General features: G+C 40.7%; 1 protein-coding gene across 1 annotated transcript in view; it reads right to left on the reverse strand.

Annotated features, from left to right (window-relative positions):
* CPXM2 (carboxypeptidase X, M14 family member 2) overlaps positions 1-25,817 on the reverse strand; it is a 71,388-nt gene that overhangs the window by 31,442 nt on the left and 14,129 nt on the right. The window contains exons 2-3 of the mRNA XM_031505292.3: positions 17,445-17,554; positions 9,883-10,022 (exon numbers count right to left, since the gene is read on the reverse strand). Coding sequence (XP_031361152.1) covers positions 9,883-10,022; positions 17,445-17,554 — 250 coding nt within the window. The remainder of the gene's footprint in view (positions 1-9,882; positions 10,023-17,444; positions 17,555-25,817) is intronic.

The following is a 25,817-nucleotide window of genomic DNA, read 5'->3' on the forward strand; positions in this document are numbered from 1 at the left end:
AGTGGAGGGATGCCAGGTTTTCCTGCCCAGGTTCCAGCAGGCACTGGATCAGCTGGGAACTGGGATTGTTTGGGTTTATTCTGTTTGAGCAGCACCTGCTGCAGGTCATATTTTAAGGCCAAGCTTCTCAATCATGGAAAGCTGAACTGGCAGCAAGTGAAATAAATCTAACGCTTTGATCCTCATCTCTGTGGGTGCTTTTCCACATCAAGGAAAGCCCAGGTGATCTGAGGGGCTGGTGAGCAGAAGCTCAAGCCCAGAGTGGCACTGATGGGCCACAAAGAAGAGTGAAGGGATGGAGCACCTTCCTGTCTGCAAAGGAGAGAATTGGGGTTGTTCAGCCTGGAGAAGACTCTGGACTGGACCTTAGAGCAACTTCCAGAGCCTGAAGGGACTCCAGGAGCGCTGGAGGGGGACTGGGGACAAGGGATGAAGGGACAGGACACAGGGAATGGCTCCCACTGCCAGAGGGCAGGGATGGATGGGAGATTGGGAATTGGGAATTGTTCCCTGGGAGGGACTGGAATGGATTTCCCAGAGAGGATGGATCCCTGGAAGTGTCCAAGACCAGGCTGGACATTGGGGCTTGGAGCAGCCTGGGACAGTGGAAGGTGTCTATGGCAGGGGGACTGGAGCAGGATGATTTTTAATGTCCCTTCTAACCCAAACTCTTCTGTGATTCTCTGTCATTCTTGGAATGAGACCAGCAAACACCAGCAGAGCTCCCATGAACAACAGACCTGGCCCCAACTGAGCATTTCATTCTTCTACTGTCAGGCTAACCTGATTTATCTGCAATAGAAACCCCTAAAATTAATATAAAATAGACCCAGTCAGGCAAATAAATGTGTACCCAGCAATAATAAATAAATGGACATGCCAAAATACTTGATACAGCAAAATCTCTATACCAAAAAAATGCTGGACAAGGCTTACACTAAATGATACTCATGCAACAGAATCAGCATGTTGTCAATTAAATCACTTTCTACGTGAAAAATTAATTTGTACTCTCATGCAATTAAATGTAAAACTATTAATATTAACATTCTATAATAATATTTATGCAGATAAAATTTTAAATCACCCACTGCCAAACAGCTTCCAAATAAGCCAAGTCAAAAAATGCCCAGGCAAACCACAGGTAGCCCAGCAAGTTTTGCAAATTAATTAAAATAAATATGATTTAGGAGATGAAGATTGACTCACCAGCAAGGGTATTTTTTTAATAATTGAAATCTTTGAATGTTTAATTTTTAAAATTGCTCCTAGCTGACTGAAATGAATGCACTGCTGTGAAATCCATGTCTTTGGAGGCCCTATGAAGAAAAGCTCAGAGCCAGAATTTCACTTGCTTGAACTGAATTCAGCACACACTTTTCCAAAGCTTTACTCAATAAACAGGAGTTGGGGTTGCAAATACCTTTCCAACCCAACAGCTGCAAATTACAGCCAGGTTTTTACAAGGATTTTATGACTTTCTAGAAAATCTGGTGTCAGCTGTGGATGCTTATTTTTGCTGTTGTACATTCAGCCACTAATGCCTGAAGGTGCCAGGGTCAGAGACATTCTCTGCCTCAAACATTTTGATCTTAACATCCCTCATTTTGGGCTACTCTTTGCAACGAGATCTGCCTGAGTTTCAAATTCTTTCTGCAGCAGATCCTCTGTATCTGCTGAACACAACCAAGCTGTGATGCCTTTTCTCCTGAACCTCTTTTTGTGGCATTCTTAATTTTCCGTTCTTTTTTGTGGCCTACCTCACCTTTGTAAATCAGTCGTGTATTTGAGGAGAAAAACCCAAAATTTTCAGGCAATGCAATACAGGAAAATGAAAAGCCCTGAGAGCAACCATTAAGCAAACACTGCCACTCGTGTCCACAGCTGAGAGAATATTTGCAGTGATGCTGAAGGCTCTCACCCTTGGGCTACCAAACCCACAGAGAGGTGGCCAAATGCCACTCAGTGTGTGTGTGGAAGGGACACTGGTGTGGGAAGGGCACAAGTGGAGGGACAAGGAGCCTGATGACCCCAACATGATCCCCACCCAACCATTCTCATTACAACAAGTCATGGTGCACGTGCCAAAGACACAAATCCAGGCTGTGGTGAGTAAGGGTGAGTAATCAGCTGCAGCAGATCCCAAATTCACTGGAAGTCGCCTTTTCCAAAAGGATTTGGCTCATTTGATTTCAAGTGCCTTCCACAGAGGTTAAAAAGCTTTTCTTCCTCTTCTGAGCATCCCCACTCCCCTCTGAGAGCACAGAGTGACTGGGCAGGAGCTGTCCCTGGGGTGGCAGTGACCTCCTCCCTCCCATGAGTGATGGAGGCTTGGGCAGAGAGAGGATCCCCATGACAAATCAGAGCCACAACAGAACAGCATCAGCTCTGACATTTCTGTCAAACAAACTTGTGAAAGCATGGATCTGTCCCTGGGTGTGCTGTCAGCACCCCACCCACACAGGATCACCCCAGCTGGTCACTGAGGCAGCTCCCCAGAGCCAAGGGGAGGTGGGGAGTGCTCACCAGGGTGCCCAAGGCTGTGACAAAACCCTGGGCAGGGGACAAGAACTGAGCTGGAAAATCAACACGGGCTGAAATTAAACAAATAGATGGAGAGCCCTGGAGGTGCAGCTGCCAAAGGCTGGCTCATGAAAGCCCTTGAGAAGTATTCACCAAGCCACGCCAAGAGAAAATAAAACCTATTAGGCAAACCCATCATAAACATTAGTATAACACACAACTGCTGACATTATTATCTCAAGGGAGCTTTTTCTGCAATGAGTTCAGGTTGTTTTATAACTCCCATCAATACACTTGATATGATTTCTATGGATTTGGAACAATTCACCCCATGAGGCTGACTTTGGGAAAGCTGTAATCATCTCTGCAGTCCTGTCACTCAATCAGGGCAAATAACAGTTTGCACTGATTTAATGCTCCAGAATTACTCTGCACACAGCAGCTGCTTGTTTTGTTACATGATCTGGATAAAACATCGAGACATATCCCCTGAACTTGTTGAAGTTTCACCAGGGTGTGTTTTCACAGCTTCTGCATGGGGACAGGAGGAAAGTCAGTGCCAGTTTTGTCTGTTGTACTTGTGAGCTGGGCAGGGTTTAGGGTTTATTCTTCTCTGCTCTCACAAGCAGCACTGCACTGCTGAATTTTGACCCTTCATGTGCACAGTGCAAAATTCTATTATCTTAGAATGACTTTCTTGACTGCTACCACAGTGTCACTGGAAGGATTATCACTGCTCTTTCTTCTGTTATTGTTTGAAGACTGAAGATGCTCATGTGATTATATCTTCAGGAAGTCAGTGTTACTACTGAGACCATGACCTCAGTACCAGGAATAGCTGAAAAGACCCTGGCAGTGTTGGACTTGATGATCTTAGAGGCATTTTACAGCCTTAATGATTCTGTGGCTCTGATTTTTACTGCCTTGTAAGCAAAGAAGTTACTCTCTTGCCACAGAGACTGCCTAAAAAACAAATCTGAGCTTCTGAGAAACTGCCAGTGAGTGCAGCCATAAGTTGGAATGTGGGGCAGCACATTCATTTTGTGACTAAAGAGCAGAATGCTGCAGCACCGAAATTAGAAGCAAGCAGGCAAATTGCACTGACCTAAATTTATCCTCAACTGCATCTCTGGAAGGCACCCAGCTTGTTACAGACCTACAGTTCCCTCAGGACACTTTGTCAAAAGGGATGCTGGGGCATCATGAAGAGCTACACTGCACACATGGAAGGCTGAGGTCGATGGTGTACTACCAAAAAAAATTGCAAAATCATTCCCCTGTTCAATCACAAGAATCTTATCTGTAGCAGAAGCATGATCAGACACAAAATCCAATCTGCTGGATATTAATTATTTGCTATCCCTACAGAACAGCACTGGGAAATCAAACAAGTGCCACAGTAGGGAGTGTGCAATGGTGTCTACACCAGCTTCTGGTTAAAATGTTTCTTCAGCACTAATGAAAATAAGTGACCAGCTTAAAAATGTGACAGTTTTCAACCAGACAAAGACATGAAAGTCATTCCTTCCAGCCAGCAGCACCACTGGTTTGGTGTCTCCTCAAACCTTTCAACAGCTATTGCAATTTTGGAAGACACGGGGAATAACTTCTACCCAAATCAGACTTGAAAAATTAAGATGCTCCCCTACATTTTTTTCCTAAAGACAAATATCTTGTATAAATGTAAAAAATCCTCAATATTTTTATGAAGCTGAAAGATGTTAAAGAGAACATACTTCAAAGTAAGTCTATTTTGATTTTTCTCTAAAAATTTCATAATTTTTCTGCTGAACTCCAACTTTCTGCACAGATCATTTCATCCATGCTTTTCCTTATTGTTGTCATTTTGTCATTCCATGGCGTGGGGTGATTGTTCGCAATTTACCATGACTGAAAGGTTAATTTTTAGAAAATACATCTCACTCACTGTAGCATTACATCCTCTCCTGAAAACCAAAACATCCTCTGCATTCACACAGCCTGAAGCTTTATATTACTGTAAGCACACACTATTTTGACATGTGGGTTTCCTCTTGATACAAAAATGATGCTGAATTATCAGAAGAGAGTTTGGTTTGTGGGAAAAAAGTTTACTCTGTTTTTCAAATTCCTGCAAAACTGCTAAGAGTGATTAATAGTTTCTCTCCTTCTGTCAAGAGAGTGCATACTTTAAACTATCACATCATTCATTTAAATCCCTGGCATAATTCCACAGTGATGTTTCCAGTGTCCCACTCTACAGCCTTGAATAGTTCTTTAAGGATATTTGGTTCCTAAAACTGGAAGATGTATTGGCAACAGTAGGAAGAATTAAATACATTATTATTACATTTATTATTATACATAAATTATTATTACTTAAGAATTACTTATTATTAAGAATTAAATATTTTATTACATAAATTATTTCTCCCCCAAAGCAACAGATATCCTGCTCACTTTCAAGGTATTGGATTTTATTCCTATTAACCAGCACTTGTGGCACTCCTGATTTTTTTTATATCTTCAGTATAAAAATCAAAAAGAAGTCCTGGTTCTCAGAGCTCTCCACTTTTTCTGTGAAATTCACCATCTGCAGATATTTTGGATGATCTAGGGAGATTTGCTCTTTTATGGTGGCTAAAGAACACTTTTCCATGATTTCAGGTTTCCCAGGAATGACCAAAGTGCCTGAACAGCAGCAGCCCCCAGGCTCAGGTGCTTTCTTTGACTGGTCAAAGGAAGGACTCCTCAAATCCAGGATTTTTCATTCAAAGCCTGTTTTTGCTTGTTACAGGCTTTAAAAAGAGAGGAAAAAATCTGATTCACAGAATTCACAGCTGAGCAAAAAATTCGACTCAGAAGTGCTTTTCCTCAAAAAGGAAATTATTAAACAATCCAAGTATTCACTACAAACCAGGCCCAGTTTCCTTCTCTCCCATCAGGTCATCTGTGTTTCCAAGAGCTGCTTCTGCAACCCAACATCTTCCTGCTCAAGGCTCTCCTGTCTCGAGCCTGGCATGGGCAAGAGGAGCCCCAATCCACCAGAGGAGACAGGCAGAGAAGGGCTGAGCAGAAGCAGCTCCGCCAGTGCACAGGAAATGGAAACCCCAAACACCAAATTTCGGTGCTCTTTGCATTGTGTGCAACACTCAGTTGATCATTTCCCAGAAAGCCCCCAAAAAACCCCAGTGAGCAAAGGTGCAGGTGAGCAGATCGTGTCTTGTCAGAATCCAGGACATCCCTCTGGCTGCCCTGGAGGTCTCGAGACCCTGGCAGGGGGTTCAGAGAAGTCAAAAAATGGCACAAAGTCAAAAAATACTTGTGGCTTTAATTTTAGCCCGTGGAAAAGGTTACCAAGTTTATATGAGTGCTCAAGCCACAAGGGTTTGGGTAGTGTGATATTTGGATTAACACAGGGTGAAAAAGTAGAATTTTATAATTTTTAGAATGTGGTTCAGGGGGTACAAAATGGAGGAATTTGGGGGTGTCCTGGCCTCCTTCTCCTTCGTCTTGTCCTCCATGTCTTGCTGTGATGGTGACACTTTTCTATTGGTTTAAGGCAGAGATTCACAGTCTAACATAGGTGATAGATGTTGGCACAAAATTGTAAATATACGATATGTAAATTTTGATAGAAAAGGTAAACACCACCCAAGAGGGCAGAGCAGATTGCCATGGTCTCCTTGCTAGCCAGAGCTCGGCAGGTCAGAGAAAGAATGTTACAGACAAGGAGAAATAAACAATCTTGAGAACACGACCTGAAGCATTCCAGACTCCTCCTCTGGCTGTGGCGGGCTAGGAAACGAGGACTCTCACAATCTTGGGGTCATTTCAAAGAAAAGCAGCCCCCAACAGTATCTGATCAGAGTGGTCATGAACAAAACCAGGCTCCAGGTGCCAGAGCTGCCCCAAAGGAGGAAAAGGATGAGAGTCCAGCACCAGTAAAAGCTCTGGCTGCAGCATCCCACAGGACAGCAAAGGCCAGATTGCTGTGAGATCAAGTGTTGCAGCTTTGCAGAGAAGGGAAAAGATGTTTGATAGAGGACTCAGCAGGGCCCTTGCCTGAGGACAGGTATGACTGTCCTGTGTGAGTGCAGAGGATGTTTTGGCTTTCAGGAGAGGATGTAATGCTACAGTGAGTGAGATTTTCTAAAAAATTTTTAGTGAGATTTCTAAAAATTAACCTTTCAGTCAGGGTAAACTGAACTACCACCCCACGCCATGGAATGACAAAATGACAACAATAAGGAAAAGCATGGATGAAATTATCTGTGCAGAAAGTTGGAGTTCTGCAGAAAATAAACTTATCCTTGCCTGTCCTCCCCTGGCATTTTAAATGTCCTCATTAAATCAGCAGCAGGAAACTACAGGGACCGGGACAGGTACAAATCTGATCTAGGCACATCTTCCAGTGAAGTACAGATTTTTCATTTTGCAAAGATTTTTGTTCAGTAAAAAGAGTTGGTTTTCTGGCTCTTTATCACAGTCTCATGGAATCACAGAATGCTTTAGGTTGGAAAGGACCTTAAAGATCATCTTATTCCATCCTTGCTATGGGCAGGGACACCTTTCATGGTCCCAGGTGGCTCCAAGCTCAGTGTCCAACCTGGTCTTGGACACTTCCAGGGATCCAGGGGCAGCCACAACTGCTCTGGGCACCTGTGCCAGGGCTGCCCACCCTCACAGGAAAGAATTTCTTCCTAATATTTAATATAACCCAGCCCTCCTTCAGTGCCTTGATTTTTTTATTTTTAAAATATAAAGCTGGGCAAGTCTCCAAGGCTTTGGACTAAATAAAAATCTTACCTCGGCTCCCCTGCTTGGCAGGTTTTCACTTCTAATACAACACAGATCAGAGAGGTGTTTTTTTGGCTCACATACCTACAATAAGATTATTCTCCTTCATATGTTTCCATCAGTCATGAAAGCACTCTCTTCTTGTCACACAGCCTCATAAAGCTGGGAAGGTGCCTCAGGTAACAGAAGAGCATCTTTTGGTACAAACTTTCATATCACAAACAATCATTTTTGATACCATCCCAGGCAGCAGCTGAGGGTGAGGGGAGGAAGCTGATGAGTCTCCTTTGCTTTCTGAGCAAAACAGGCACCAAGGAACCTGCCCACCCCAAAAATGTCCCACCCTGCTCCTTTTCTGTCCCTTTCTGGGACTTTCTCCCCACTGCCCTGCTCCTACCGTGGGGCACAGCTCAGTTCTCCAGGAGGTGTTTTCAGGAGACATTAACCTGCCCCACATTGCAGCTGGCTCTGGTGAAACCATCTTTGCTCCAATCAGGCAGAAATGTGCCTGGATTTCCTCAAATCTCAGCAGCAATCCAGGACCTGCTCTGCCAGCACCAATCCTGCTCTTCCTGCAGACCCTCAGGGTTCTGCCCACCAATTTTTTATGGGGAAAGAGGCAAAACCAAAATTCCCAGCCCATGGCAGAGGAGTTGGAACTCAAGGATCTTTAAGGTCCATTCCAACCCAAACCTTTCTGTCATTCTGTGTTTCTGTGGTTCAAAAAAAACCCAAAAACCCCAAGATGACAGTGAATACCAGCCATAAATAGAGTGTCAAGATCTGCTGTAAACTCCTAACAGAGCTGAACTAAAAATAGAAGCATGACAGGATGAAGCAGTGCAGCTCTGGCGTTGAGAGGAACAGCAATGTCAAGAGGATGAATAAAGAAAGGAATAAGGCTTTGCTACAGTAATTATCTACCTGGCACAGAACAATGTGGAATAAATATAGAAACCTTATTGCCAAATAAGCACCTACTCCCACAAGCATGTTAAAAGAAATTACACACACACACACACAAAAAAAAAAAAAAAAAAAAAAAACACCACAGAAAATTCAACTGTTGAAAGGAAAATATTCTTTTTCTAAGATGCAGTGGCATTTTTTCTGGTTTGCCTTCAATTGCATGTCACATTCATTTTCTAAGGGAGAGTTCTGACAGAATGGATCCCTCAGAGTGGTCGTGCATCTCCTGCACATTTGTGCAAAAGGTTCAGCAGCACAAGTGGAATTATCTGCTCACATAAATCTGTGAGACTCAGTGACAAATTAAAAGGCCAAACAAACATGTAAAGAGCAGGAAAATATCCCAAATCCTCCCCTCCAGTTCCTGTTCCTGCCATCTGATTGCTGCATCCCTCATATACACACCACAACAGTCACACAGGAGTAAATGCAGACAAATCTGGGCAAAACATTTATTTTTTTAGTGCCATGAGCCCATTCTCTAGCACAAGCAGTGGCCAGAAAACTTAATCATAGTATATTTTAATATATATACAATATATGTATTTGCATAATAATATGCAGATATGTAATTCATACTTGAAATATAATTAATTCTAAATATATATATAAATGTATAAATATATTTACATATAGTATATATATGTAAATGTACAGATATATATAGTATAGTAAAGTTTTTTTTTATCTCCTCACATAAAAATCATGTTGTTTTGGAATTACAGCAATTACTTGGTGATTACCTAGGGATTAAGACATCTCAAAGAGGCATGGTTATTTGAAACTAAATTTAAAAGCTCCCTGAAACTGTAACCTGAGCTAATCAAGTTAAATACTGGAAAAGAATGAGGAACTTTAACACAAGCAAATATGACAAGATGTAGATTATGGCTACAGAAGTTTGCTACCCTTAAACTTCTATTTTATGCCACATATAATGACTTTGCCCTTTATATATATAAATATATGTGTTATATTATTATTACTTTATTAGATGTTGCCCTGATTTTTAAAAGTGTTTTCTTTTATAGTTCTTTTGAAAGCGTTAAAGTTCTTTTAAAAGTTTTCTGTGCCTTCTGATGTTTACATATTTCTACTGGAGTTCCCACACACTGTTCATGTAAATAATGATTGTTTTGCATTCTTCTTTGTGGGAGGAGAGAATTGATGGACTGTTGGTTTGACCAGTGTGGTTGGAGAGGTGGCAATTCCATCCTCCAATCCACTGTCACTTTTGGAATTCTATATATTGCGAGGTCAGAAATAAAATTGGCTCTTTTTCTCTTTTGAATTTACCAAGCTTCTGGGTACTCCTTTTGTGTCCAATAGCAACAGTTATCTATATTTATTTATTTATATATATAATGAGTTTGCTTTTATATATATAAATATATATTATATTATATTATATATTTTTAATTTATTCATATATATATATATATAATTACTTTGCCTTATATATAATAACTGCTGCCCCAGTCAATGACTTGATGTCCCACAGCATTTCCAAACTGTGGGGTTTTTTTCTCTTGAAGAACCAAATCAATCAGGACACGAATTCCTCAGTCTGAAAGCTCAGAATGCCATGGAGAAAAGTCAGTGTGTACTTACGACCAGAGGGAGTTTCTTCCCTGTGTGATGACTCCAGTGAATTTTGTCAGCCTTCGAGCATCTACTTCAATCCACTGGTAGGGGTCATTTCTTCCTGCACACCAAGCACCATCATAAAAATCATTTTCGTTAACACCTGCCTGAAAAGAAGGCAAAGCTGACCATAAATCAGAGCTAAGGAACTGAAGGTCTTGCATGGGAAAAAGAAAGGAACACATCATTCATCCCCCTCACTTGAAGACCCTTGAGGGCCTCACCAAAATATTTCCTTGCTCAAGGCAGGGCAGGAAATTCTGGGAAGTCCCGTTGAAAACTAAGAATGTTTACACATAAATTTAAGTCAGAAAAGATAAACAGAGCTTCAGTCTGTTCTTGTGGCCTGATAGAGCCACAGTCTTCATCCAGAACAAATTATCCACATGATCTGCAGAATTTGGAAGGTCCTAAAAAGCCAGCTCCAGCCCATGTAAATAATGGTCAGCAATTAGAAAATCTTGTTTTCCCTGGGAGCAGCAAAGCAGAGTGCAGGGCACGAGGAAACAGCAGCACTACTTCCCACCAGAAACAGAATTATTAATTTTCATAGCAAGGGTGGCAAAGGTTAAAAATTCAGGAAAGTCTGGCTGCTCTCCAGCTTGAACACCAATCTGTATCCCAATTTCTGCTGGGAAACCCACCACAAACAGCCTTCCCAGCATTTCAAAGAAATAGCTGAAGGTATTTTGGGTAAGCTGTTTTCCAAATAAATCTGAACTAGAATTTAATGAAACATAGCATCTGAAACCTTCAGAGATTTATTTTCCTTCTAAAGCCCAGGAAATGTTTGGCACCAAGCTGGATACTGCCATAAAGAGCACAGAAGCTTTGCCACGTGGTCCTCTGAGGCTACATGTATTTTTGTGGTATTTCATCTGTGGTTTATGTGGATTTATCATTGCCATCCATGCAATTCCAAGAATGGAGATTGTTAAATATTTCCCAGATGAAAATGAAGAGGTTTACAGACTTTTTCTACCCAAACAGGTGGCTCTAACTCAAAGAGGATGTAGTGGTTAATCCCTTTTTCCACTGTGGCTCTGATGGCACCTGAAGGAAGTGATGCAAAACACAAGACACTGATTCAATTCCTAAAACTTCTCATTTTCTAATTTTCAGGTATGAGATAAGTCAGCATAAAAATTACTTGTTTTCCTGCATCTACCAAAATTAAATTAAGCCCCCTACTTCTATTAGCTCTGATATTTTAAGGAGAAATTTGTATAAAAGTCAAATAAGAAAACACAGAGGAAAAAGCCTGTTAACAATGGGAGATAAATTCTTCAGGGAGAGCAGAACAATGGGAAAACATGAGAATACAAACATGGTCACTGACCTGAGTTATAACCCCTGGCAAGAAAAGGTTTCAATGCATTTTAAAGTAAGATGGAATCTGAAGTAGCCTGAGGCTTTAAAACCTTGCCAGGAAGTGTTAAAATCTGCAGAGCACCTTGAACAGCATCCTGCTAAACCCTTCACACTGGAAATTCCACCAGTTCCTGCAGAACAAGTGCCCCTATCTCCCAATCCCTGGTCCTTTTTAAGCTGAGGATATTTCCCATTGGGGTGATGCTCATCAGGGAATAAACCTCTACTCCAGGTTGCAATGAGAAGTAGAAAGCAGAGGAAAAAAGTATGAAAAAGTCCTTATTAAAATAAAAAACTCCTCCCACCTAAATTACATTCTTGAGCATCCATGGTTTCAACTGGGTTTAAATAAAGTTAAGCTTAAATTGAATATCAAGTATGGGGAGTCTTAGTTATCCACAGCTTAAAATACTCTAGCCTTAAATAGGGGCAAAGATACCATAAAAAAATTAAAATAAAAATAAGAAGAGGAGGAAGAAGAGGAAGAAGAAATAAACAACCCCATGCTGCTACTTCTCCCTGTTCTCTTATTTTCTGATATCAGCTTCTCTGGAGCTAAAAAATAAGTTTTTCTGGGTAAAAAGAAGCAGGTGTCTGTGTCTAATCAGCATAAAATACTACATGAAAAAGAGGAGTTTAATCAATGAGAAATTGTTTTTAGAAATGTTTCTGAAGGAAAAAGACTCAAGAAATTTATGCTAGAATTTCTCTTCTCAAGCTTCAAGTCTATTTTATTTTCTGAAGATGCTTTATTTCCCTATGGCCACTTAAAAAAAGTTTCTATAAAATACAAACTTATAGACTGAATCAAGTATTTAGTAATTAGAATTCCTATTCAATTTCTTTGGAAAAATGGTAATTCCTGAGAGATAGGTACAGTTATCACCAAGTAGTCTATCAAATAATACAGATCAAGATACCTTTCCTCAGTAAGGTGTTTACTTGAATTTTAAAAATCCATACTGAATTACTGGAAAAAGCAGATTCAAGTTATGTTATGGGTACTTAAATTCTCTTCATAAGCAGGAGACTGAAGGAGCTAATGAAAATTGGAAGCCAGGGGTAAGTCTTCAGCAAATCCTTTTTACCTTCACAGAATATTCAAGAATAACTCCAAGTCTAACCCAGTTTGTGTTTCATTTGCAGCCAATGCAAAAATATTTCTCAATATGCAGTGTCTTATGAGGAAAAAAACAAACAACAACAACAAAAACCAACCCTTTTGGACAGAGGAAAAGAGACTTTTTTCTGTCACTCACAAATCAGTTATTCCCAAGTGTGAAAGCTGAAAAATGTAATTCAGCTAAACCAAATTAACTGCTTATTAGGTATCTAGAAAATAATATGAAGGTTATAAACTCCTTTATAAATAATATGACTTTGCATTTTAATTCATGTTTCTCTTCTAAATTAGATGTGTGCAAGGCAGAATAAAAACTTTCTCATAATATCAGTGTTCTAAAAGCCTTATTCTATAATGAGGAGAAAGATGATACTACCAAAATGTACTCAAATAAAGAAAGAAACTCCAGTCTTCTGCCACAAATCAGCTGGAGCAGAAGTAAAAATACACCAAATATCAAACTACCTCTGCTTAAATTCTTTTCTATTCCCAGCAGGATGATCAAAAAAATTATTTTACCATAGGAAGTTTGGGAGGGGGAAAAAAGAAAGCATTACTCAACACAGGTATTTATAGCAACCATTGCCAGTAGGGAAGAATTAAAACACAGGCTGCGAGTAAATCTTCAATAATTTTGTCTTTTCCTTGTGATTTAATAATGCAGATTTCCAAAGGGAACAAAGATGTGGAAAAACAATCATAGAACCATGGAATGGGTTGGGTTGGGAGGGACCTTAAAGCCCATACATTCCCACCACTGCCAAGGGCAGGGACACCTTCCACTGTCCCCCAGTGTCCAACCTGGCCTTGGCACTGCCAGGGATCCAGGGACAGCCACAGCTCCTCTGGGAAATCCATCCCAGTCCCTCCCCACCCTCACAGGGAGGAATTCCTTCCCAATATCCCATCCATCCCTGCCCTCTGGCAGTGGGAGCCATTCCCTGTGTCCTGTCCTGTCAGAACTCAAAATGTCCCTCAGACATTTTTGGATGTTCCGGGCCCAGGTCAGAAGCATTTGAGACCCTGGCAGGCAGCTGGAAACAGCTGTGATTTTGGGTTTGAGCCATGGAATGAGTTACCAACCTAGCAGGAAGAACAAGAAGTCACAAAAGTTTAGATATTATGGTAGAAGTAGTCACAAAGTAAAAGGAAGAAATTTTGAGTCTTGTACAGGGAGGTTTTAAGTCCTGTACAGGGGGGGGTTTGGTTTTGTACATGGGGGTCAGAGATTTAAGATGGATTTAGGATTTGGGCCTGCCCTGCCCTTCCTCTTTCTTCTTCCTTACCTCCATGTTCTTGGTGATGTTGGCACTCACAGATTGGTTTAGAGTAGAAAATCACCATTTAATATAGGTAATAGGCATTGGGAAAAACTGTAAACATGTAACACGTAATGTACCATATAAAAGATAGAAAATCACCATTTAATATAGGTAATAGGCATTGGGGAAAAACTGTAAACATGTAACACGTAATGTACCATATAAAAGAGAGCAGCAGCCCTGGGTGGGGAGAGAAGAAGCAGTCGGGGTCAGAGAGGATGTCAGGGTGTGTGTGTGCCTCTGCCTGAGCTGTGAGCAAACCACAGCAGCCCCAGGAGAAAATATTTTAGATAACTCACAATACATTACCTTGAGACTGAACAACAGAGACTTCTGAGCCTTTCTTTGGAAGCTCGGGGTGGAGGAGAGACTTTTCCACCACATGGAGCCACCCCTGACCCAGGGCGAGCTCCTGCACTGTCCCTCCATCCCTTGTCCCCAGTCCCTCTCCAGCTCTCCTGGAGCCCCTTCAGGCCCTGGAAGTTCTCTTTTATACAGAAATGTCAGTGTTTGCAGACATGGGATTGCTTTAATTGGGTAATCTTCAGTGTTTGGATTTCTCCAAGCAGGAAAATGAGGAAGGGAAAGAAACATAGTTTGACAAATTATTCACGTGACAAATACTAATGAATTTTATCCCCGAAGGCAGACCGCCTGATTAGTATTATTTTATGCCATGATTCCCCTTGATGATGTTAAATTACTCCTGATTGTACCTCTGTTGCAGTTAGATCTCCAAAATACAGGGTTTTACTAACCTGGCTCTTGAGAAATCCCACCTTAATCCCCATATTCAGGCAGGACTGGGAGGAAAATCAGGGCCCACACAATTCAAGGACACAAGAGAAGCAGATCCTGCAAAGATTTATTCAGTTCTAAGCCTATCCTGCTCTGGAATAAAGCACACACCAACTGATTCATTTCATGTGCTTCAGATAATCTAAACAGGAAAAATGAAATAACCAAAACAAGCCCGGAAGGCTTTGGAAAAACTTAATTATTCTGCAAATTCTCTGCGAATTGAGGCATTGCCAGTTACCTGGGGAGAGCCCTGAGCTTCTCAGCTGACTTTGCATCACATGATATGGTTGGGCAGAGAGAGGATTTTGTGTTATTCGGGGTGGGGGGGGAACACCACAGCCCCACGAATATTGTGACAGCTCTAGGGTGAAATCCAGATCACTGGACAGGGGCAGCAGCCCATAAAATTGCTTGTCACCATCCCCACAGCACAACATGTTCACAGAATAACAGTGGCACAGTAGTGTCTGTGAGCTGGGCCAAGTGTTTTCCTTCATGTACAGCTCTGAACAGCAGGAAAACACAGCAGCCTCAATCCCAGCTTTTTGTGCCTTTTGCCTTCCCCCAGCACGCTGCAACCTCCTGCGCTGAGCAGCAAAGAGAAATCACCAGGGACCTCATTACCCACCTGGCACATCAGCCACCTGCAGCACCTGTCCCTGGTTAAAGCAAAGTCCCTCTAAATATGAGTGAAATTCAGAAATCTTTATACACTCAATCCCCAGTGACAGGGACCTGCAGCTCCCAGGTTTAGAAAAGTTTTAGTGCTATTAATTTTTAACTAAGCCCAAAGAAAACTGTTTTTAAAGAAAAATAAAGGCAAGCCCATTTTTTTTAACAGCAGTAGCCCTGTGTGGTGAGGGGGTTTAGAGAATTATTGTATCTATAGTTTCAGTAGGGGTAAAAAAAATTGGTCTGATCCAAGCTTTGGGTAATTTCAGGAAGAGCTGAGTGGCATTTTTCTTCTGCTTTGCTTCCCAGTAAAAGACTGTGCCCTTGCCCTTGGAGATTATATTTAGAGGAAACAGCAGCCATTGGTAGCACTCTATTATATATATATTATATATATTTATTTATCACCTCTCTATTTATTTTAATGCACTACTGGCGATGACAGGACTGGATGGACAAAACCAGTGTGGTCTTGTGTTTAAATAAATTGAACTTCAACGGCAGCATGAAAAATAAGTAGCCAGAACCAACAGAGAACTCAAGTTTGCATCACAGTCCTTGGTTTTATGCCATTATATAAACAAGACTGTAATAAAATAACTGAGCATTCCTCTAAAACCCCCCTGAATATCATCTGCACTCCATTTTTGTGATAATGAGGGGTTTTTTTTCCAGCAGAAATATCAAGAAAAGAAGCAAACTCCCTTGGTGGCTCTCCAAAGACAATAAATCTGAAGGCTGCAGGTGAGAGCTCACCTTGCACACAACCCCTTGGACCTGGATTGGGAAGGAAGGGCCCATTCCCACTCTGTGCTGGCTGCCTGCCACTCCCCACAGCTGCCTTTTCCAAAGTGGCTTCCTGAGCTTTCTGACCAGCTTTAATACATTAAAAATACATTTAAAAATAAATAATACATTTAAAAATAAAATTAGGAGGGCTATGCAGGCGTTTACCCCAGAGATGTTTGTGCAGGGGCACAGTGAGATTTTAACCAAGGGTGATCCCTCTTCCAGAGGGAAGTGAAACCAGTGTCCTCATAAGACAGGAAAGCTGGACAGGACAGAACACAGATATTGAACCAATATGGTTAATCAAATGTTCTCCATTTATTAGCGAGAAGATGGCAGTTTATATTCACTTCTATATAGTTTACAGGTTACAAAGGCACTCTCATTGGCAAGCTAACATTGTTTATCTTTGTCTTAAGGTGGCCTAAACCTCACACTATAATCCTCTACTACTTCACACCCAGACAGCCCAGTGCTCCCCATCACACCTGAATACAATTTCTAACTGTCACAAACTCTTAATTTCTAACTGCATCACAGCCTGGAAGGCCTCACAAGGCCCAGATCTGAGGGCTAGACTGGAGTAGCTCAAATCTCATTCCAAACATAAATCATGATATCTCTCTCTCAGAAATTCTGCAACAGGGAACCATGTGGAGTGGCCCTGCTGATTAGAGCTCACCCTCCCAGTCCCAGCCTTAGTCCCCTAAGCACCAAACCCCTTCAGCTGGGGAGAAACACAAATGGAAGGGTCTAAAATGAAAGACAAATTAAATAAACTTCAGAGATATTTCACTGTTGGCTCGGTGCTGATATCCTATTTATGACTCCAAGTGTTGTGCTTTATCATGCAAAGTAACATTTTTAGTCTGGGCAGACTGTAATTCAGAGAACAGCCCTAATAATAAAGTGGGAAACAGAAACACCAGAAATGGGACAATGGCATTTGGTCCTGCAAAGCACCAAACACATTTTTAATCTGAAACAAAAGAATCTAAACAGGATTGTATGTTAGGGAGTTTTGAATAGAAGCATTTTTTGGATGGTATAATCACTGCTTCTGGAAAAAAACTGCCTTAGGGAAAGGGTTTCACTTGAAGCCACACTTTCAATTAAGCGTTGTCATTAACTACAGGCAAAAGACAAAAGCAACTTGCTGTGAGAGCTTCCTTGCAGGCTGGTTGTGAAGGGAGCAGGAAGGGAGCTGCCTTCACCTCTGCTTCCTCACAGAGTCTGGATTTGCACACCAAGTCTGCAGATTTTCCTAACGAGCCCACGAACCCAAAGGTTATCCATCAAACTTCCTCCCTCCTGCAACCCCACTGTTTCCCCTTGATTTGAATTACATGAGCTGACAAAGCAGTCAGAACCAATAACTATCCACTGCTTCTCTTTATTCAGCAGCACAACCTGCAGCCATTCTCCCACTTAGGAGGAAAAATTGATGTTACCTGAATATTGAGCCTTCCTCGGTGGGCCCCGAGGCCGTAGCGCTTTGCTGTGGAGGCATGGAGCTGGAAGTCAGTAATTTTTAATGTCTCCAGACCAAGTGGAGGGCAATCTACAAAACAAAAGGTTGATTAAATTTTAATTAAACAGGGAAAAAAAAAAAAAGCCACCCAACAAAACAACACAAAACAAACAAGTATTCAAAGTTTCTGGATTTCGGCAGTGCCAAGCTGGCTGGGTCCTCCCTGGGATAAAGGAGCAGAGCAGTGCTGAGGGCAATGAGGATTGGCAGTTCTTAGAAAATCAATGAGGCAATGCAGATTTACACCATTTTCAGGGGCTCAGATAGTTATTACTGATAGTTATTACTGCTCTGTGCTTCAGTTTTTTACAGATATGCATAATATTTCCTATCAAGTGCTTGTCATGACTAAAACGCCCCTTTTGTTTTTCTTTTTGGTGTTTTCTTTTTCATCTCTTGCTTGGATTTTTTTTTTCCACCCTCCCTGTACTCATTCCAAGCTACTGTATGAAATTATGTTTCTAATTAAAATCTCTTCTGGAAACTTCACTCAGAGTTCCTCCCATTGCACAACAGCATCTGTTCCAGAGGTCTGGGAGCCCAGAGAGAGCTGAGCTCTGCAGAGGTGGTGATTAAACACAAACAGAGCAATTTTGGACCAAGAACCATCTCTCTAAGCCCCAAATTCTGCACATCCTTGAGGACAGAATAGCAAATGCCATTACTTCAGCAAAGCAGTGCTTGGAACTCTTTGGCTTTGGAAGATAAGAGGCTGGGAAAAATCTGTTTCATGATTATCAGACAAATGTTTGGCTTTTTAACTACTCACCAAAATGTCATGAGGTTATCAAAGTATGAAAGAATAGTTTATATTGGGAAAGCCCTCGAAAATCATCAATCCAACCATTTGCTCAGCACTGCCATGCTCAGCACTATTGTATTTAACTTTCAGGTGGTATTTAACTTTCAGGTGCAGTTTTTTGCATTATTAGGCACAAACTGACAATGTTTGAGATTTCCCAGACTCCTCCTTAGTTCACAACAAATTAAAATCCCTCAGGAAGAATGTTAGCTGTCAATTCATGCTGCTGTTTCTTTGGTCATCCTTAGGAAGTTCTCACACAAATCCAGGACCAAATGTCTCCTTCAGAAGTAGTAAAGCCAAAATGTAAAGTTAATATATTTTCTAAAGTACCAAGAGTGATTTTAGTCTTACATAAGAGCTGAAATGTAGACAGCTCCTCATTTCAAAGAGTTTTCAATTCAATTATCCAAAACAGAGAAGAAATGGGATGTGTAATGAAAGCCAGAGGAAGGAATAGCTGGAAGGATTTTGGTTTGATTGTCTGATTGTTTTAATTTCATTTCCTTATAAAGTGTTGCATCTTTCATCATACTCCAAGTGGAAGAAGTCTCAGGCTCTGACAGATCTCTACTGGGAGTAAATTACATTGTTGGGAACTGCCTGCTTTTTTTAACAAGTCTGGTCCTCAAGACAGCTTTGGAAATCAATCTCATGGTGCAATCCTGAGAAAGGTTTGGTACTTTGGTGTATATTCCTCTGTGAACAATCTCAAATTCCCCTTAAGTTACCCAGAACTACCTGTGCCAGGTTTGAGCTGAAAATAAAGGCGAGCTGAAAACTAAAGCAAGTTGTTTTTGCATGCTCACTTCATAAAATATCATCTAATTCAGCGTTTATGCTGCTCCTACCAAAGCCAAGGGGGGATCTACAGGTACTGCTGGGAGTTATAAAATAAAAGTTGAAAAGTCTCTGTGTTTCACATCCTGTTCTCTGCTGCCAAACTGCTGCAAACACTCAGGGAGCTGCCCCAGGTGTCACATCCCTGCTCCATGGGATGCACAGGCACAGTCCCAATCTGCTGGAGCCCTGCATGCTGAGAATTTCAGACTTTCTGTGCTGCCAGGCACTGACCCCCAGGAGAACTCTGCATTTGACCTGAGGCTGTAAAGAAAACTTCCAAAATTGTATGGTAGAACTGGGATTGTGGGTGTGGAGTTTGAATAGAAGTGTGTAACATCACAGGGTGGAAAACTTAAGAGTTTAAGGTTTTAGATTATAGTAATAGATATAAAGCAAGATGGAGGTTTTAGGGCCAAGGCTGGTCCTTCTTCTTCACCATCTTCTCCATGGGTTTGGGTGGTTTTGTGTAATTGGATAAAAAAGTCCACATTGCAGGGCGTGGGTGATTGGTTTTTGGGTTAAAAATAAAAATAACTTAGGTGCCATTTCTTAATTGGACAGCTTATCCTTAAAAGGCCTTGTAGAGAGAGAGACAGGGCTCCATTTTGAGTTTGTTAGAGCGAAGTGCTGTAAAACTCAGGATTTGTGGGACTGTGACATAGACAAGAACTAATAAACATCTGAGTCCTAACAAGAAATACCCTCTCACACATTTAATCCTGACCTTGGCAGAAAAAATAAGCAAAGAATCTGCACCTACCCACCACTGCTCTCAGCTGTGCAAAATCCCATTTTGATGAAAGCTGTAGGAAATGCACTATTTTTGAGCCTGGCAGCTGCCTGTCAAAGCAGTTCAGTGACATTCACCTTCCCACGCAGGTATGAGAAGCTGGTTTAGTTTTATTCAGAGTGAAATGTTATTAATTCACTATAAAGCTGCAGAATTCCTGGGTTGCCTGTAAATTTAAGCTGCAAGATGGATGAGTATTTCCAGGCTGAAAAAAATTCCCAGAGTGTTTTGGTGTTTATCTCTATTTCTAGAAAAACTGAAGCTTACTAATCAAATGCTCACACAGATCTCAGAGAAAGGTGCTTGACTGCTCTTTATTTTTCTAGGATTAATTACTTGTGTTGCCTGAGGATGCATCAGATTACCAGGCTAATATTAGGAAATGCTTAATTTAGCAGGAGCTGTCAATGAAACCAAGAGTGGGCTGTGTGAGCAGGCAGGGACTACAGGAGGCAGAACAGGTAACTCTGATGAAAATCCTCAATGTCCACAACACGCTCCTTTCCCAACCTGCTCAAGCCTTACCATATTCCAAGTGAAATAACAAAAATCTTTGCCATCAATTCAATAGTATCCTGGAATGTATTTTTATAGCTATTCATATAAATTAATAGAACACCTGCTTTCTCTAGACTTTGGGCTGTGACTTCAATAACTAATCAAATAATTTCTTTTTTTAATCTTGGTAAGAAAAAACATGAATTATTTTCCTTCAATACTTGGCTGAAAATTAATGAAAATACTTTCTTCCACTGTTGGCTCCTCTTTCTCCAGTGGACACCCCAAAATGGGAGCAGGGCAGCAGGATTTGCATTTGAAGACCTTTAGATATTTCCACCTGTGTAGCCCTGCATGGGGATGATATTCTTGGAATCATCAAGACTATTTTTTGCAGCAGCTTGGATGTATGGGATTCATTAAGTTTTCCACAAGAGAAGACTTTTGATTTTTCTTTAAAATAAAACTATGTTTTCTATTTATAGCCATAATATTTTAATATTAACACTTTAGGAAATAAATGTTTTCCACATGCATACAAATTCCAACATCGATAAAGGGATGAAAAGAGGAGCATGTAGACCAAAACAACAATTTGTAATGTACAGAGATGGTGGGGACAAATTTTTCAATATAGCCTCTTCTGATTTCCTCAGATTTACTCATTGTAATACAGCAAAATCCACCTGAAGTTGCCATATCACTACTGAAAAAAAAAAATTCTGAGTCATACTGAGAATTGAATTTTGGATAAATTATTTTGTTGGGGTGTGTGTCCCCTGTTTCTTAAAGCTAGTGGAGATAACCAGGACAGCCTAGTTTTGAAAAATATACAGAAAAAGAAACAGATTTATGGCATTCATAAAAACTTTGTGAAGTATTGCTTTAATACATTTTATTTAACTTGAAGAAATATTTCATGAAACAATGAAAATTTCCAGCCAATCAGTGGGGTTGTCTTAATGATTGTGTATTCCATGCCAGTTTGAAAAACAGTTTCCCTTAGGGAAGCCACGGAAATTGGACAGCAGGAATGACCAGAGATTGTGTGACTCCATTGCATAATGGATTCAGCTGGAAATTACCCAGTTATTTGATTTTTTTCTTTAACCAGCTGAAAATTTAATCATTATAAAACACAAGGAATTCAACTGTGGCTTTGAGACATTGAAATATGCATCCTGTGTACATAAGAATTTAATAAATAAATGCACCTACAGAATTCCTGGTTTAGAGAGATAAAAAGCAAACATTAAGCTTGAAGGTGCAGGGAAGGGGTTGTTGTGGACATTTCTGCCCTCCTGGCCTATATTCAAGCATGATTTTGTGTGTGATTTGCAGCTATGGATAGGTATTCAATTTAGAAATGAGCATTATTGAGATGTCTGGATCAAATGAATTAATTCCAGTCAAATATAATAACGTTTGTATGTGGAAGTGTTTCAGTCCAGAACAGCTGCCCTGCAGCAATGTTAAATGGCCACATCTCAGTGGCCAGGATTGTCAATTCTCCTTCCCCCAGGAGTGCCAGCAGGGCACCAAGGCACTTCTGGTACCTGGCACTGGGGAAAATCCCCTGGCCCTTAAAATCAGCAGGAGAAACACTCAGGAATCAGCTCAGGCTCCACCTCATCTCCTGAAATCTGATTTTACCTCTTATTCTAGGTTTGCCTACAGCAAGAACAACACCTGGATGTGCAGCTGAGCTCCCTCCTCCAGCCAGCAGGTGTGGCAAGCACATTTCTCTCCCTCTCAGGATTTTCATAGAGGTGCACAGAGAGAAATGAAAGAGAAAACAATTTCTATTTCTGCTCCTTGTTTTTCCCATGTGGAATGTGTTTGGAGAATTGTTTACTGGGGTGATTGCTTGGTTGGATTCTGGTGAGGATTGTTTGAGCCTGATGGCCAATCCAATCCAATCCAATCCAATCCAATCCAATCCAACACAACCCAATCCAATCCAATCCAATCCAATCCAATCCAATCCAACCCAATCCAACCCAATCCAACCCAACCCAACCCAATCCAATCCAATCCAATCCAATCCAATCCAATCCAATCCAATCCAATCCAATCCAATCCAATCCAATCCAATCCAATCCAATCCACCTGTGGCTGTACTCTCAGAGAGGGTCACGAGTTGAGCTAGAGTCAGAGAAAGTAGTATGTAGTTTTAGTATCCTCCTTTAACATAGTATATTGATGTATTTTAGCATAGTTATAATAAAGAAATCATTCAGCCTTCTGAATTGAGTCAGACATTGTCATTTTTTCCCATTGGGTTCTCCTGCATTTACAATAAGCAGAGGCTCACTTTGCAATCTCAGTGTGTGGGGGTATTTGAAAGCAGCTTCATCCTCCTGATGGCTTTGTCCTGTTGCTGCAGCATCTTCAATTCAAGCTCTGGTCCAAACCCCACCTTTTGCAGAGCCAGTGTGGCTTCCTTCACTCCTGCAGGATAATTACAGCTGCTGTGCTGCAATTGCAGCTGTTCTATATCACACAGGCAAGGAAAACACTTGTGCTCCTCTCTGTTGCCTAAGTTACTCATTTCTTTTATTTCCTTCTGCTCTAAATAAAGAATGGCATGTAAGTCCAGACTGCCTTTATGGCTCTTGTATCTAATAAAGATGCATTTAGGAAATCATTCTGTCCTCCTCTTTCAGAGGCAAAGCAGACAAACAATTCTTTACTTAAAGAGAATTCTCCATCAATTTTGGAATATGTTCAGCTTTTCAAATGGAAGGGCAGAGAGAAGCATCGTATTTCCTCTTCAGCCCATATCACAAGAGCCATACCTGTAACTCTCTTCAATTCCTGCAAGTCTGTGCTGGTCTAACTCCTTATGAGCAGAGATATGGGATCTGGAAAAGGAGAAATACCAGCTTTGTGCTTCTGACAATCTCCCATCCCAGGGGAGATTTAAGCCTTGTTTAAACAAAACACTTCAACATGCAGTTAAGAGGCAAAACTGTGAATTTACCCACAGATACAGGTAAATTAAGCACACAAATAAGTGTATATTTTGTGGGAAGTAAGACTTTAATGCTCATTATACTGTGCATACTGTTCTTAGGTCATGATGGTCTTGCACAAAAACTTCTTAATGAGGCCAATATCATAAATTTTGCCCTAGCAGCTAAATTTAGAGGTTTCCCCATGAAAAGTGTGGTTGATTATTCATCTTCCAACAGCAGAAACTTTTAATGGGAACTCTGGCAGTCTAATTTCTGTGGCTAAACTTATGCTTAGGTCACAGGTATGCAAAGCACTTTAATACTGCAATGCACCTGCAAGGTGAAATAACAGTAAACGCACATTTCTGATAACCTTCACCTTGCTGAAAATAGCTTTTAATTATGTTTAAATGATGGACAGCCTTTGTAGGGGCTGAGTTCAACAGAATAAAGTTTTCCATTTTCTAAATACTTTGTTATGCATATATTACATAAATAATTTATATTTATTTATGAGGGCATGGGGGGGGGGGGGGGATAGAAATTTGGTCTCTAAATGTTGCTGTTTTGATGATGTGATCATGGAAGTGTGAAATTCCCACAGATGTTCATGACTCACACTCCACAGTTGCTATGGCCCAGCTCTTCCCTGGAAAAATGTCCATGGATTTCAGTCTGAGTGGTTTTCTGACTCTGCTCATATCCGAAGTGTTGCTAACAACATAACAAGTTTCTTTTCTGGCTTGAATTCAGGCCACCCTACACCCCAGATCATTTGAAGCAGCATCTCCGGGCAGCCTAAAGTTCCCTAAACACTTTTGCTTTTATTCACTTTTTCTGAAAAACTCATTCCCAGAGCACTGTGAGAGCAAAGCAAGCAAAGTGCACTTACAGCAAATTCCCCACACAGAAGCTGAAATACTGAATTACAGTCCCAGGCCAAAGATCAAATAAAGAATTAAGGAGATGCCAACATTTCCTATCCTAAGAGCACATTAATTATTGGCTAATGTTGCACTGAAGCTGTATATTTTTCCAGGACAAGCATCAAATGCTGCATTGAGGGCTACAACATCAGGGGCTTCTCTCAGGAGGAAGTATTTATCACAGCACTGCAACCTACACTTGTGATTAGTCTTGAAGACTTAAAAAGAAATAAGGAATAAATGAAGAATTCTTTGTGTTCCTTAGGTCAGGTCTGACATGAAACCAAATGAGATTCCAAAAATACACTTTTTCATTTTCTCTCATTAACTTTTCACATTTTTGCTCTCTCACAAACCCGGGTTGTGGCTGGCTGGAGATGCAATGAAACATTCAGCAAGAAGAGTTTCTATTATTGCTGGCACAGCTGGAGGCAGCAGTTTCCAGAGTGCCTGGGAGTTTTGTGGCCAAACTTCAGACTCAAGAGGTTCATCTAAACTCCAGACATCACACTCACTCCCTGAGCTGCCTTCTGCTGCCACCAGCCTGGCACAGGATGGGATTTGTGATGTGGCACAAGGTACCCTCCAATTTCTACCCATATCTGCAAAGATCTCCCCTCTCTCTACAGAGAAAGTATTTAATTTAATCACTCTGAAGAATACATATTTTCTTTATGGCAAAAATAATCCAGCCTGAAAAATATCCTATCAGGTCTTAACTTTTTATTATGAGCTTTGACAAAGGCTGAATTTTGTGCTATTAATTTTAAAATGTCTCCTTGGATGCATTTTTTTTTTCTGAAGCACAGGGTGAAGAGTTTCTGTAATTCCAGCTAAAGCCACAAAACTGAGAACAGACATCAAATATGAGAACCATTCTTTTTTTTCCAGAGCCAAACAAACAGAATTAGCCAAAAAAATTAAGAACAAAACTGAGACAGACCACTTGCACAATGGCTGGGTATAGGACAAAAATTACCATTAAAAACACATCTTCATGCCAGAAATAGCTAAAAATACCAGGTCACTGAGGTGTACTGCAAGAGCAGAGATTCTATGTTCAAAGCATTAATTGTAGCCATCAAAAATAAACATTAAAACTTGGAATGCTATTAACAAGTATAAAACCAAGATAGAAATAACTCTGATCTTAAGATACAACCCTGGCTCAATAAATGAGACATCTTAAAAGTGCTCAAGTTTAGCCATATTAGCAATCCAAACTGAGTGCCTTTTACCAAAAATAGCATAAATCTATAAGAAGTTGTATAAAACTGGCTTGTGGTGCAATTATTCCCCTCTCCCTCCATGAGAGCTGTAGTAGGAATTTTATACAGCTGTAAATATATCCAATATAGCCATAGTTGGTATAGAATATTCACTGGGCAGAGTGACAGCATAGTCATGAAATTCCTTAAACATAAATAAACTGGAAAGGATCCATAACTCCTGGTCCTAGAAATACACATTTACTGGG

The sequence above is a fragment of the Lonchura striata genome, chromosome 6 (assembly GCF_050655825.1).
Source record: "Lonchura striata isolate lonStrDom1 chromosome 6, ASM5065582v1, whole genome shotgun sequence".
Classification (NCBI taxonomy): domain Eukaryota; kingdom Metazoa; phylum Chordata; class Aves; order Passeriformes; family Estrildidae; genus Lonchura; species Lonchura striata.